Source organism: Musa acuminata, chromosome BXJ2-5 (assembly GCF_036884655.1).
Source record: "Musa acuminata AAA Group cultivar baxijiao chromosome BXJ2-5, Cavendish_Baxijiao_AAA, whole genome shotgun sequence".
Lineage (NCBI taxonomy): Eukaryota > Viridiplantae > Streptophyta > Magnoliopsida > Zingiberales > Musaceae > Musa > Musa acuminata.
In genome coordinates this window covers 25,777,594-25,792,500 of record NC_088342.1, presented here as the reverse complement: position 1 = coordinate 25,792,500, position 14,907 = coordinate 25,777,594, and the positions used below count along the sequence as shown (strand labels likewise).

General features: G+C 39.6%; 1 protein-coding gene across 1 annotated transcript in view; it reads right to left on the bottom strand.

Annotated features, from left to right (window-relative positions):
• LOC103974075 (protein BIG GRAIN 1-like) overlaps positions 1-789 on the bottom strand; it is a 1,620-nt gene extending 831 nt beyond the window's left edge. Inside the window, exon 1 of the mRNA XM_009388824.3 lies at positions 1-789. This exon is cut by the window's left edge and continues 831 nt beyond it. Within this exon, the coding sequence (XP_009387099.2) occupies positions 1-422 (422 nt within the window). The 5' untranslated portion in view covers positions 423-789.
• Positions 790-14,907: the final 14,118 nt, after the last annotated feature.

Genomic DNA, 14,907 nt, shown 5'->3' with positions numbered 1-14,907 from the left:
TCGCGGTGGTGTACGACCGGCGGCGAGGAGATCCGTTGCTGCTGCTGCAGCGGTGGCGGCGGGGGAGGACGAGTGGGAGGGCTGGAGACGGCGGTGCAGCGAGCCGGCGCCTCCCCGCTACGGATAGGCCTGAGTCTGGCTCGGTGGCTCGAAGCCGACTCAGGCTCGGAGGAGGAGGAGAAGCCCCCGTAGCTGGAATTATCTGAGGAGCTCGAGGTAGAGATGGGCGGGAGGCCACGGGGTCGGCTCCCCGCCCTCTCGCTGACCACCATGGCGGGCCTCCTCGAGGCGGCGAGGGAAGGCTCGGGCGTTCCTCCGGCGTCGGACTCGTCCATGGAACGGTAGATTGCGTCGAGCAGCGTGGAGGAGAAGGATGGGCACTCGTGACCACGCCGCTGCCGCTCCTTCCCCCATCTCTCCATTTCAAGAGCCACAAGTCAAGTAAATCCAATCGCGCCCTTCTCCCCCAGAGAAACTGATAGCTTCTGCTATTGCAGGAAGGAGAAAGAAGAAGATAGAAAGGGAACGGACGAGAGGGAGACGAGAAGAAGTGGAGGTGGTGGTGGTGGGAGGTGACGAGCTTCTCCTCCTTTATGGTGAGGGGAGAGCGACTCACGCGCGTGCGATCGCTGACGGGCTGTTGTCTTGGTTTTTCCGCTCTTCAGGTGTGGGGCCCAAAACAATCCCTTCCGTCCGATGTGTGGCTGGCTGATCGAGGGGACTTCCCGCCGTGCCGCGGTCCTCAGATCCTCACCCGTTATCATCCATCCGGTAATCAATAAGAACACCCACAGTGCCACACTATGCAGTCACGGACCCGTTGCTTGTAGTCATGACTCAAGTTACGAATGAAGGACCGACGCCAGGCAAGCGATTCTCTTGCTGTTGTTAGGTTTGCCTAGGTCGGAACCTTACTCGTGGCTCAACAATCGTCGATGCGAATTGTGTTTCTTCGGCGACATTTCTGTCGTGGCCTGCAGCGGAGCGGTCTCAGCGTCACAAAAGAGTCAAAAGCGTGAGGTTTAGCTCCATAATTAGGCGTTCAAAAGTGTTAAAGAATGTAGGGGAAGGACTCGTGATACCATGGAGTTCCCAAACATTTATCGTTGCCTTCGGTGGCCCTACTTGCCGTTTTGGTACGAGTCCCATTAAACTAGAAGAACAATACCACACGTTGCTGAGATCGCTTTCCACTCGAGTCATGTCTTTGCAAGCGATGGGGATTATTATTATTATTATTATTGTTATTATTATTATTATTATTATTATTATTGCATGGGATGTGGGGTCGCGGAGAGTGCTTTGGAAGTAATCTGTTGTTGTTGTTGTCGTCGTCGTCGTCTGGGAGCAACATGAGGTTTGGATAAAAGAGGAGAGAAGGGGCGCACGGGGGATGCCAATCCAATCTTCTCCATCATTATTGCTGGGGTAGAAATTTTCTATGGATGCCAAGCTGTCCCCTCTCAAGATAAGGAATCAATCTTCATTCCCTTCCATACTTTCCAACAGACGTATGCGTTCATTTTATTCACAATTCCAAACCAAGAAAATACCCTTCTCTCCCACCTTCTGGTATCATCTAATTTCCATCAAAAGAAAGCAAAATTAATCTTATATCCTATATGACCTTTTGAGTTGTTCTTAACTTCTTTTAATCAATGCTATTGATTTATATTGATTGACGAGGGATTTGATTGACGTGACTCGTGGCATAATATATCAGAGAGCATAGAGTTTTTTGTTTTGAGAGGGAGGTCGAGATAGACAAAAAAAACAAAAACAAAAAATAAAAATGAAAATTCACTGTCGTTTACAGGAAGGAATCTTGTATTCTGATGAGATCTTAAAGGGTGAAATATCCAGAGGCATAGATATGGAACCTATTGTGGTTTTGATTAGTCAGGTGATTAGATCAACAACAAATTGGTTGACTTGATACTGATAGGTTAAACCCTGTTTTCTGGGTTACGTTCCCTATAGACCTACCTGTAAACTAGCCACCTCCACTCTCCCCCTTACGCCCTCCAACACATAAAAAAAGAGAAAATTTTCACATCCAGAGTTGAATTATAGTCTGCATACTTTTCTGCCCTTGCCCTTGATGAGCCTGCCATTGTTTCATATAATAATAAAGACACTGCCATTGTTTGTGTTGCATGACTAGCTTCACACCGGCTCCAGTAATCATGCAAAAAGATGCACGCACAGGCCTTGAGATGAATCACACAAGATTTTACTACGCGCAGCACTAATCATGTGTCCTTTTAAGTGCCTGTTGTAGGCTTTTTGGACAGTAGGGTGCTCTCAGGGATTATAAAATCCAAGCAGAAGCCTTGCGACAATGCTGCTGTCTTCATCTGATTTTTAGTATATTAAAATACAATTGAATGTGGATGGATATATGTCTAATGGTGTTCATCTTTTGGCTCTTTAATTCTGCGTCAACTATTTCAATGGTTTTGTTAATTTCACACAGAGGTCTGGTTTCCAAGTTTTTGGTAGTAAAGTTATCAGGGAAGCATTTTTTATGTTTTTTTTTCTTCGATTTTACTCAGATTTTGATTTCCAAGCCTGATAAATGTGTTAGTGAAGTAATTAATGAAGGCGTGATTTCCATTTCTGAGTTTGATTTCTATGTCTGCGAGTCTGGTTTCCAAGTCTGATGATCGTGAGGTAAATATTTTGAGTCAAATTTATCCAGAGTTTAATTCTTAATCTTTCATAAATTTGTTAAAAGACGATTTATTACTGGAAGAAAATTCTAAGCTGATACATTAAATGCTCGCATATAGCATATTTAGCACACAAAATGTGAGTCATCTGCCCACCTAGTCATCTCTAGAATTAGAGTGCAATTTAAGTCCAATAATTAATGGAAAGATGTTGACAGCGAGAGTCTTGGGAGATATTTGAAGTGACTACGGGACATAGGATGACTCACTTGGATTTATCTCCAACTGCAGTGCAAGATCTTTCTTTGTTGGATGGAGAACATTAATCCAATGTGTTGCCTCGCCTCGGATCACAAGTAGAAAGTGAACCTCATTACCATATGACTTGACCAAGTAATAAATAGGACCGGTTTTATGTTCCGCAGATTTTGTTCTTCGAAACACACACTATCATGTCTGGTCTTCAATTTTGACTGCATTGGAGTGAGTGAGCTACCGGTTTTGCCTTACCACATCTGTGCTTTCTTTATGTTGGACAGCCTTGCAGTATTTTAAAAAAGAAATCAATTTTTCAAGGGAGAAAAGTTAAAAATAAAACAGATAATATTTCTTCTTCTCGATAGATTAAATTATGATGAGAAAGCTTCACTAGTTTCATTAATATAAATCCTGAAAGATTTCTGATACCGGGGAGGGTAAAAATACAGAATGGATGTCGATAGAAAACCGATATAACAGTTGTTCAGATAGAAAATGTCACAAAAGGCAAGGAACGCACTTTTGAAGAAACTTCGATAAAACGATATATAGCTCACCACCAAGTTTAAAAATCAAAAGGGATATAGAAGATCACCACCCTAATGATAATAAACAAGGATACAGAACTGAAAGCGAAAGACTCACCACTCAAGGACGCATCCAAGAGATACAGAGTTCAAAAGAGCACTCCAAGAGAGCTTCTGCCAATATCCTCAGTTTTCTAAAAGTCCTTTCTAAGTCCTAAACACCAAAATAAATACTAGTGCATGAAACAACCCTTCATGCATAGGGAATTTCGAAATTAAGTGTTTACAGCTTCTAACCAACTATTTTAATGCCCTCATTGGTAATAAAGAAATGTTCACAGCTGCCAACCAACTCCTTTAATGCATTCCTTTGTCTTGAAGAAAAACACCTTGAAACAGCTTTAACTTTGTGCAGAGAATATGCTGATGAGCTGTCATTTTTTTTGTGTGCTGAGATAAAGATTATGAGGCATCATTATTGACTGAAAAAGATACTAGATCATAATCAAGGCTCATATAATCAGATTGTAGTAAATTAGACACTCCCGTGTCAATCTCCCCCGGTTGAATGAGACTTGTCCTCAAGTCTTCGTTTGATTCATCAACATGATTATAAAAAGGACTCAAATCAGCCACATTAAATGTTGGGGATACTCCGTAATCTTCAGGTAGCTCTATCTCATAAGCATTTTTGCCAATTCTCTTAAGCACCTTGAATGGACCATCAGCCTTTGGTTTCAATTTTCCAAATTTGCCCGGTGGAAACCTCTCCTTCCTTAGATGAATCCAAACCAAATCACCTGTATTAAACTCCACATGTTTTCTGTGTTTGTTGGCAGCATGCATGTACCTCTCATTTTGCTTCTCAATGGTTGCTTTCACACCCTCATGCAGCTTCTTTATCTGCTTAGCTCTTTTCATCAGCATCTCCACTAAATTGCTTTGTTGTAGAATGAGGGATTAAGTCCAAAGGACCAGCAGGATAAGCACCAAAAACTACCTCAAAATGACTCTTACCAATACTATGATGCATAGAACGATTGTAGGCAAACTCAATTTGTGGAAGAATGACATCCCATTGCTTAATATTCTTGCCAACATAGCTTCTAAATAAATTTCCCAAGCTTTGGTTTGTTACCTCAGTTTGCCCATCGGTTTGTGGATGATGCGAGCTACTGAAATTCAAAGAAGTACCCAGCTTCCTCCAAAGAGTTCTCCAAAAATGACTAACAAATTTTGAATCTCGATCAGACACCATAGTTCTTGGAATACCATGCAATTTAACAATCTCCTTAAAATATAAATCAGCAATATGAGATGCATCATTTGATTTATTGCATGGAACAAAGTGAGACATTTTTGAAAATCTGTCAACAACAACCATGATAGAATCCTTGTTCCTTTGAGTTCTTGGCAGTCCCAAAATGAAATCAAGACTCACATCCTCCCATGGAGCATTTGACACTGGCAAGGGAGTGTACAAACCAGAATTTTGACTTCTTGTTTTTGCCAAATGACACATTCGGCATTGCTTCACATGTCTATCCACATCTCTGAACATTTTAGGCCAGTAGAAATTTGATTGAACAAGAGCTAGAGTCTTATCCCTACCGAAATGTCCTCCCAAAACACCACCATGAGCTTCAGCTAGAATTACTTGTCTCAAAGAACAAGATGGAACACACAACGCATTAGCTCGAAAAAGAAAACCATCAAAGATAAAAAATTGTTGAAAGGAACCTGATTTACAATTCTGCCATATCGAGCCAAAATCCACATCATTCTCATATAGATCTTTGAATGTTTCAAATCCAACCACTTTGACTTCCATTGTTGATAATAAAGAATGCTTTCTGCTCAATGCATCAGCAACTACATTTTGAACACCAGATTTGTGCTTGATTGTAAAGTTGTAAGATTGTAAGAACTCCACCCAAGCTGCATGCCTCTTGTTTAGCTTGTGCTGATGATTAATGAACTTTAATGCCTCGTGATCAGAATATAGAACAAATGGCTTGGCGAGAAGATATTGACCCCAATGAGACAAAGCTCGATAAATCGCATAAAACTCCTTATCATAAGTAGAGTATTTCTTTCTTGTATCATTCAGCTTTTCACTAAAAAATGCAATGGGCCTTCCGTCTTGACTCAAAACAGCACCAATTCCCACATTAGATGCATCACATTCAACTTCAAACACATTATCAAAATTTGGTAGAACTAAGATAGGAGCCTCAGTAACCTTTCTTTTCAAAAGCTCAAAAGCATCGTTAGCCTCACTAGTCCATTTGAATTTGTCACATTTCAGACATTCGGTGATTGAAGTGACAATAGAGCTGAAACTCTTGATGAATCTTCTATAAAAAGATGTTAAGCCATGGAAACTCCTCACATCATGTAATGAAGCAGGTGTTGGCCAATTGAGAATAGCTTCAACCTTACTTTGATCCATCATGATTCCATCTTTTGAAACAACATACCCCAAAAACACCACACTAGAAGTAAAGAAATCACATTTGTTTAGATTAGTATAAAGTTTTTGCTGCCTCAAAATAAGAAAGATTTCTTTCAGATGACTCATATGCTCCTCTTCACTCTTGTTGTACACCAATATATCGTCAAAATAAACAACAACAAATATTCCAATGCATGGCTTAAGTATGTGATTCATAAATCTCATGAATGTGCTAGGAGCATTAGATAGTCCAAATGGCATAACCAACCATTCATATAAGCCTTCTCTAGTTTTAAATGCTGTTTTCCATTCATCTCCGGGCCTCATTCTTATTTGGTGATAGCCACTCCTCAAATCAATTTTAGAGAAAATATAAGCACCACACAATTGATCAAGTAAATCATCTAACCTTGGAATAGGAAAGCGATAGTCCACTGTGATTTTGTTGATGGTGCGACTGTCCACGCACATTCTCCAAGAACCATCTTTCTTAGGCACCAACAAAGCTGGAACTGCACAAGGACTCATGCTCTCCCGAATTAACCCCATTTTCACTAATTCATCAACTTGCCTTTGAAGTTCTTCATGTTCTTTAGGACTCATTCTGTACGCAGCCTTATTAGGTAGAACAGCCCCCGGAATAAGATCAATGTGATATTGAATGTCTCTCAAAGGTGGAAGGCCATGTGGAATCTCTTCCGGTATAACATCTTGAAATTCTTCTAGGATTGGTTGCATGATTTTCGGTGTCTCCTTATGTTGTTCGTTCTCCTCTACTACCATTAGGGCCAAAATATGACCGCCCTTGTCCAATTCATATCTGCATTCTCTATAAGAAATAAAAGCACTAACTTCCTTCTTTGGCGCACTGATTTCGGAAGGTTGTAATGGAGCTAAGATAATCTTCTTTTCATTCACTTTAAAAGAATAAGTATGTTTATAACCATCATACAATACTCTTCTATCATAATGCCAAGGTCTTCCCAATAGTAAATGACAAGCATCCATAGGGGCAACATCACACCACACTTTATCTTTATAATACTTGCCAATAGAAAATGAAACTAAACATCTTTTAGTTACCTTGATGTCATTTCCTTTTTGCAACCAACATAATTGGTATGGATGTGGATGAGGGATCGTATCCAACTTCAGCTTCTGCACCATCTCCAAAGAAACCACGTTCTCAAAACTGCCACTGTCGATGATCACCAAGCACACCTTGCCAAGAGAAGTGCATTTAGTGTGAAACACATTTTTTCTCACCCAACTTTCATCGTCGGCCACATATGACACTTGTAAACTACGTTGCAATACAATAGACAAACCATGATCAGCATAAGTAATCTCTTCCTCATCATCATTGTATTTTGGTTCGTCGTCAGCTTCATCTTCGCCTCCATCACTATGATCTTCAACCAAAGTTACAATCCTCCTATTTGGACAATCCGAAGCAATATGCCCAAAACCATGACATTTGAAGCATTTTCGACCACTTGGGGTAGAAGAATTAGGTGTTTTTTTGTTGCCAAAAGACTCTTCACCCTTTTCTTGCACCTTCGATATCACCTTGCTTTGGACAGTAGGCTTGAAACTTCCTCCTTTTGTGTAGTCTTCTTTTGAGCCATACCGAAAACTCTTTTCAAACTTCTGTTGCTTTTCAACTTTTAATGCCAGCTTGCTCACATCATTTAAAGACCAATATGGCCGTAGCTGAACAACTTTAGCAATCTCATACTTCAGACCTCCTAAGTATCTTGCAATTGTTTGCTCTTCCGGTTCCACAAGCTCTCCTTTTAACATCAAATTATCAAATTCTGCAGTGTACTCCTCCACACTAAGATCTTTTTGCTTGAAATCATGTATTTTGAGAAAGATCTCTTGTCTATAATTATCAGGTAAATATTTTCTCTTTAGCTCCCTTTTCATTTTCTCCCATGTAACGATCTTACTCTTCCCCTCACGTTCTCTTTGTTTCTTCAGATTTTCCCACCAAAAAGATGCATTCCGCCTGAGTTTGAGTGCCACAAGTTTGACCTTCTTTTGTTCCGGTGGTTCATGAAAATAAAAAATTCTTTCTACTATATTAAGCCAATCGATAAAGTCATCAACATTTATTTTGCCTTCAAATTCAGGAATATCAAATCTGGGGTTATATTTATTCTGCCACTCGTCTTGGACTTCATTTCTGCTCCGACATCTTCTCGACTCCCTTGGAAGAAGTGTATCATCATCATAAGTAAACTCTCGAGCTTCATTTTCATATTTGTTATGTCTACTCTGAAGTTCATCGATTATCTCATTTTTTTCTTGTAGGCTACGCAGCAATTTTCGTAGCTGCAGCCTCAACGACTCAGCGTCATCTTCGTGATCGCTACCTTCACCAACTACATCTTTTCCATTCCGCCTTGCCATGATCTCTAGCCTTTAGCTCTGATACCAAACTGATACCGGGGAGGGTAAAAATGCAGAATAGATGTCGATAGAAAACCGATATAACAGTTGTTCAGATAGAAAATGTCACAAAAGGCAAGGAACGCACTTTTGAAGAAACTTCGATAAAACGATATATAGCTCACCACCAAGTTTAAAAATCAAAAGGGATACAGAAGATCACCACCCTAATGATAATAAACAAGGATACATAACTGAAAGCGAAAGACTCACCACTCAAGGACGCATCCAAGAGATACAGAGTTCAAAAGAGCACTCCAAGAGAGCTTCTGCCAATATCCTCAGTTTTCTAAAAGTCCTTTCTAAGTCCTAAACACCAAAATAAATACTAGTGCATGAAACAACCCTTCATGCATAGGGAATTTCGAAATTAAGTGTTTACAGCTTCTAACCAACTATTTTAATGCCCTCATTGGTAATGAAGAAATGTTCACAGCTGCCAACCAACTCCTTTAATGCATTCCTTTATCTTGAAGAAAAGCACCTTGAAACAGCTTTAACTTTGTGCAGAGAATATGCTGATGAGCTGTCATTTTTTTTGTGTGCTGAGATAAAGATTATGAGGCATCATTATTGACTGAAAAAGATACTAGATCATAATCAAGGCTCATATAATCAGATTGTAGTAAATTAGACACTCCCGTGTCAATTTCCTCTATCAAGATTAAGTAGTTAAGAGAGATTTCCTTTAGTAATTGTGAAAATTTTATCTTCTATCACGTATTGAGCTCCTATCAAGGACATCGATCTTGGACTAATACAATGAAAATATTTTACGGGTGAGCGGTTTTTAGAGAGTATGCTAGTTAATCAGTCATATGAGAAACACATAATTGATGTCTGATAACTTAATCCTGAATGAAGTAAAAATCGATGACAATATGTTTCATACGTAAGTGGAACACTAGGTTGAAACATAGATAGGTGACTCCGACATTCTCACAATTAAGTTCTACAACAACGATGGCGAGTTTTTTTAGTAAATTTGTGACCCAATTGAGTTCTACAATAACGGTGGCGATAGTTTGGTATTCAATTTTAGTTGTAGACCTTACGGTTGTCTTCTGCTTTTTTTAACTTCAATTGATTGGATTTGCTTCAAAAAATATAATATACCCCGATATAGATATTCTATCATTAATATTTCCTACCCATTTAGCATTGACAAAGGCATGGAGATAAAGTGATGAGTATTTATAAATAAAGAGTCTATGATTAAGGATTCCTTTGAGATATCACAAGACTCATTTTATTGTAGACCAATGCATAGTGGATGGTCGATGCATGAATTAGGATAATTTATTGACTGCAAATGAGATGTTTGGACACGTGAGAGACAAGTATTATAAGGAGCCATGTACTTGTCGGCATTGTGTAGGATCCATAGTAGCACTACCGTTATATAATTTGAGTAATTCAGTAGTAGAGAGTGGAGTGGCAACCTCTTTGATGTTCCGCATATTTGTCTTTGATAATAGATCTTAAATGTACTTTCTTTGAGATAGAAAGAGTCATAAAGATGTGTACATTGCTTTTACTCCCAGAAAGTAGCTTAAAGTTCCTAGATCTTTGATAGAGAATCAATCTACCAATTTCTTGAGGAATCCCTTGATCTCTATTGGATTGTTGTCTATGACGATAATGTCATCCACATAAGATATATTGTACCACCATTTTGTTATCATAGAAATAATGAAGTGTCAAACTTATAGTTGATAAAGCTAGTTAATATAAAGAACGAGCCGAGTTTGATGTACCAAGATCTTGAACCTTAACAAAGTTCATAAATAGTTTTTTGTAGTTTACAAACATGCCTTGGATATCGAGGATAGATGAAACCAGGATGTTGTTGCATAAAGACATCTTCAGTTAGAGTCTTTTGTAAGAAAGTATTATTAACATCCAATTATCATAAATGCTAATCTTTTGATAGCCAAACTCAGGATAAATCAGATTGTTATCGATTTAACAATGGGACTGAATGTCTCTGTGAAGTCAACACTAGGTCATTGATTAAACTCTTTGGTCACTAGACATGCTTTATATCTAGCAATAGATCTATCTGGGTTTTGTTTAATTCGAAAGACCCACTTACACTTGATGATATGTGAGTTTGTCTACAAAAGAGGATGGTTTTTAGGTACCCATTTGATTTTGGGTGCATCAAAAATTGATCTACTAATTTTGTCATTCATCATTGAATTATTTATAGTTCCATTAGGAACCCATATCAACTTATATAGACTAATTTTCTTAAATGGACATTTGTAAATAACATGTCCGAATTTACAATAAAAGTTGCATTTCAAATGAGGTGAAACACGTAATGTAAGTCTTTTAATGAAGGTGGTAGGATTTTGGTGAGATCCTCTCACAAAACTAATTTCACTTCTATTTGTGACGTAACCTTTGTTTGCAAATATCATGTCCAAGCCTTTGCTACTGACCTTAAACTTATTTAAGGTCTCTTTAAGTAGCAAATTCTCATCTTTTATTGCTTTTAAGTATTCACACTTAGTGCATGAAGGAGTTTGAAGATTATCAAGCTTATTTTGTAGTAAGGCATACTCTTTCTTTAATAGATTGAAATTCTTACTAATAGTTCTACACTCATCAAATAATTCGTGAAAAGCAATAGAAAGTTCATCGAAAGATAAATCTTCATTAATTAAATCACATACCTCTCCTCCTAAAGCCATTAGCGCGAAGTTTGCCTCCTCTTTGTTGCTAGCTTCTTCATTCTCGAAATCACTTGAGTCATCCCAAGTCACTTTTAAAGCTTTCTTCTTCTTTGATTGCTTCTTCTTGGCTTGGGGGCATTCATTTTTGAAGTGCTCCGGCTTCTTGTATTCGTAGCATATTACTTGGTCTTTTTTACGTTCAAATTTGTTTTTGGTGTCATTTTAAAATTTATTCTTTCTTATAAATTTTTTAAATTTTCGAGTTAAAAGTGCAATGTCATCGTCACTGTCCTCATCACTTGATGTTCCTTTCAAGTGGTCTTCTTGTATTCTAAATGTCATATCCTTCTTGTTCTTTGGAAGAGGGTTCTCGAGCTCTTCATGAGCATGACACGTCATTTCATAGGTCATAAGAGACCCAATAAGTTCTTCGAGAAGAAATATTTTAAGGTCCTTGGCCTCTTGAATGGTCGTAACTTTTGGATCCCAACTCTTTGGAAGGGATCTTAAAATTTTAGTTACTAGTTCAAAGTTAGAAAAACCTTTACCAAGAGCTTTGAGTCCATTGATGACATCCGTGAAACAGGTGTACATGTCTCCGATGGACTCACTTGGTTTCATCCGGAAAAAATTGTACGAATGCACAAGAATATTGATTTTGGACTCTTTTACTCAACTAGTGCCTTCATGAGTGACCTCAAGAGTTCTCCAAATATCAAAAGTCGAATCACAAATCGAAATGCGATTAAATTCATTTTTGTCAAGTGCACAAAACAAGACATTCATAGTCTTTACGTTTAAAGCAAAAACCTTCTTCTCCGATTTATCCCATTCGCTCATCGGAAGAGAAGATTTTTGAAATTCATTTTTGACAATAGTCCAAAACTCAAAATCCATGGAAATAAGGAAGATCCTCATACGAGTCTTCTAATATATATAATCCGACCCATTAAACATAGGCGGACGTGTAATAGAGTGACCCTCTTGCATGTCGGAGTAAGCCATCTCTCTTGGATATTAAACCAAATATGAGAGTGAGCCTTGCTCTAATACCAATTGTTAGGATCGGAGTGGCACTAAGAGAGATGGGTGAATTAGTGCAGCGGATTAAAACTCTTAAGTTTGAAATCGATTTCATAAATGTGTAGAGATTTCGATTCGATGAAGGATGACTTAGCTAAAATAGCTCGAGTAAAGGAAGTCAAGAGTAGAGAGAAGAAAACCGAATAGTTTGCTGTTAAGAAGATAAGTGGTTCAGAAAATTAAACACTCACACATTCAAGGAACACCACAATGTAAAGTGGTTCGATCAAATGACCTACATCCACTTGCGAAGCCTTCTTCGATGAGGCTCCCAACTTCCACTAGCAAATCATTTTGAAGGGGAAGGACCAAATACCCCTCTTACAACCTTTTTACAAGTGGTTCATACTCTTATAGATTTTTCAAAGAGAAAGAGGGAGGTGAACACTTAAGCTATTGAAAACAAGACTTTGCTAGAGCTTTTTCTCACTTTCTAACTTGTCAAAAAGGTGTCTTCTCTGCTGAGAATTGAGGGGTATTTATAGGCCCTAAGAGAATTCAAATTTGGGCTCCAAATTTGAATTACTTTTGGGTTTCCGGTGCTAGCGGTGCCACCGCCTGTCAGTGTCTGACACTGATAGTGTACTGACGGTGCCACCGTCGGAAATCTCGGGTTCTGGGCAATGCCACTGCCTGACCTTTTGGGTTCTGGGCAGTGCCACCACCCAGTCCGGTGGTGCCACCACCCGACCTTACGGGTCACTGGTTGGGCTCCTAATTTAGCCCAAACCAATCTATATTAGGGCCCAGTTGGCCCCTAACCAGATTATAGGATTAACCCTTAATCCTAACCCTAATTATATATAAACTATAAAATTAAGACATAGTCCTAAGTAGGTTTTTAACCGGAAACGTCGAGTTTCCTTTCGCCGAGCTTTCCGGTGAACTTCCGGCGGACTTTCGATACACCCTCGGATTTCTTTTGGCGGACTCCCAGCAGACTCCCGGTCTTGTGGCGAGTTCAGCGAGTCTTTGGCAAGTAGCCGAACCTTCTCGATAATCTCCGTAAACCTCCGACGATCTCTTCGGCGGACTTCCGAAAACTTCGGCAAGTCCCTGATTCCTTCTCGGTTGGTTCCGGCAGTACTTTTGATGATTCTTCGGACTTTCGGCGGACTCTCGAACACCCATCGAACTTGACTCCGATAGACTTACTTTATGTCTTCAAGCTATCGTAGTTAATCCTGTACACTTAACTCAATAATATGGATTAGATCAATTAACCCATCAATTGACTTCATCATCAAAATCCGAGATTCAATAAAGTGATGGTAGTGGGTTCAATGGGCTCAGAGGAAAATTTTGTGACAACATGAAGGTTAAAGATGTGACGTAATTTGAAAATACTACTTTTGGAGTATGTTATCATGGGATGTACAAGTGTGATGGAATTGTTAGGTTGTGTGGGAGGTATAAATATTGGTGGAGAGTCACTAACACGTGCCTAGTTAGGCTAAGGTACTTCAGTATCACTAAGTCTAGGAGAAGACTTTCTTAAATTTGATGAGTGACCTCAACGAAGCAAAGGAGGAGAGGGGAAGACACTAACATAAGGAGGAGAAGAGGTTGTCGGTGTAGGGTGGAGAGTGGGAAAATGGCTGTGACAAGGTGCAAAGGTGGGTCGTGCTTCTTCCTAGGGCGTTGTTGTTGTAGCAATGGTAGTAGGTCAGCGAGGTGGCAAATGATAGAAATAATAGAAGAAAAGAACAATAATTGAAGAAGCTTTATTGTAGAAATGAAATAGCTTTAGCTTGAATCTATTAACATGTTCCCTCTCCTATTTATACAAATTAGGAGGAAGGATTTCCCTAACAGAATAGAGGATTTTCCTCAACAGAATGAGAAATTTCCTCATATAGTTAGGAAAATCTTATCTTCTATCATGCCCCCGCAAGATGGTACTCCTGATAAGGATACCAATCTTGGATTGATGCAAAGAATTGTTTACAAGCGAGAGGCTTCATGAGTAAGATAAGTGTAGATCGCTGCTGCTGCTGCTGTGATTGCTGTTGCTGTGATGGCACAGGCGTTCCCTTCATTCTCCTTAAGTCTGCCGAATGTTGACAGATCAGCGAAGACTACCGCGGTGAGGAAGATGAGATTGACCACGGAGCCTCTTAGGAATGCAACGGCGTTGGTCGCTGGCCGAAGGGTGAAGCTTCACTTTTCTCAGCGACGTTGGTCGCTGGCCGAAGGCAAGAGCGAAGCTTCGCTTTTCTCAACGACGTTGGTCGTGGTTGTGATTACGACGGCTGCGACGGTAGAGAAGAAATCTACAGTAATGTTGCAGTGATGCTACTACAGCAAAGGAGGAAACTGCAACAGAGGAGGAAGCTGTAGCAGAAGAGGAAGGAAAATAGCTACAACGAGGAAGAAAGGTGGGGCAGTGCTGATGAGCAGCACTAGAAATGCTGTAGTGGAAGGGAACGGACGTTGGCGCAAAGTGGCAACACCAATGATGAATTGGCAACAAGAAGAGAGCTTGCTGTAGGCAAGTGGCTCTGATACCATGATAGAATAAGAGAATGAAGAATGAAATTATAAGGATAAAGCAAAAGGCACACTTCAAGTAGTATCATGTGAAGTCTATTTATACATAGTGAAAGAAATCTCATCTGCTATGCAGTTGAGAATAACTCTCTCTTATCAGAGAAAATCTCTCTGTTATCAGCAAAGACGCTCGGGGCACAAACAATAGCGATCATTGAGGAAGAGAGCATTGATCTGATCAATGTTGTTGGAGGTGGTAGATTGTCGTCGGCTCAGATCAACATCGC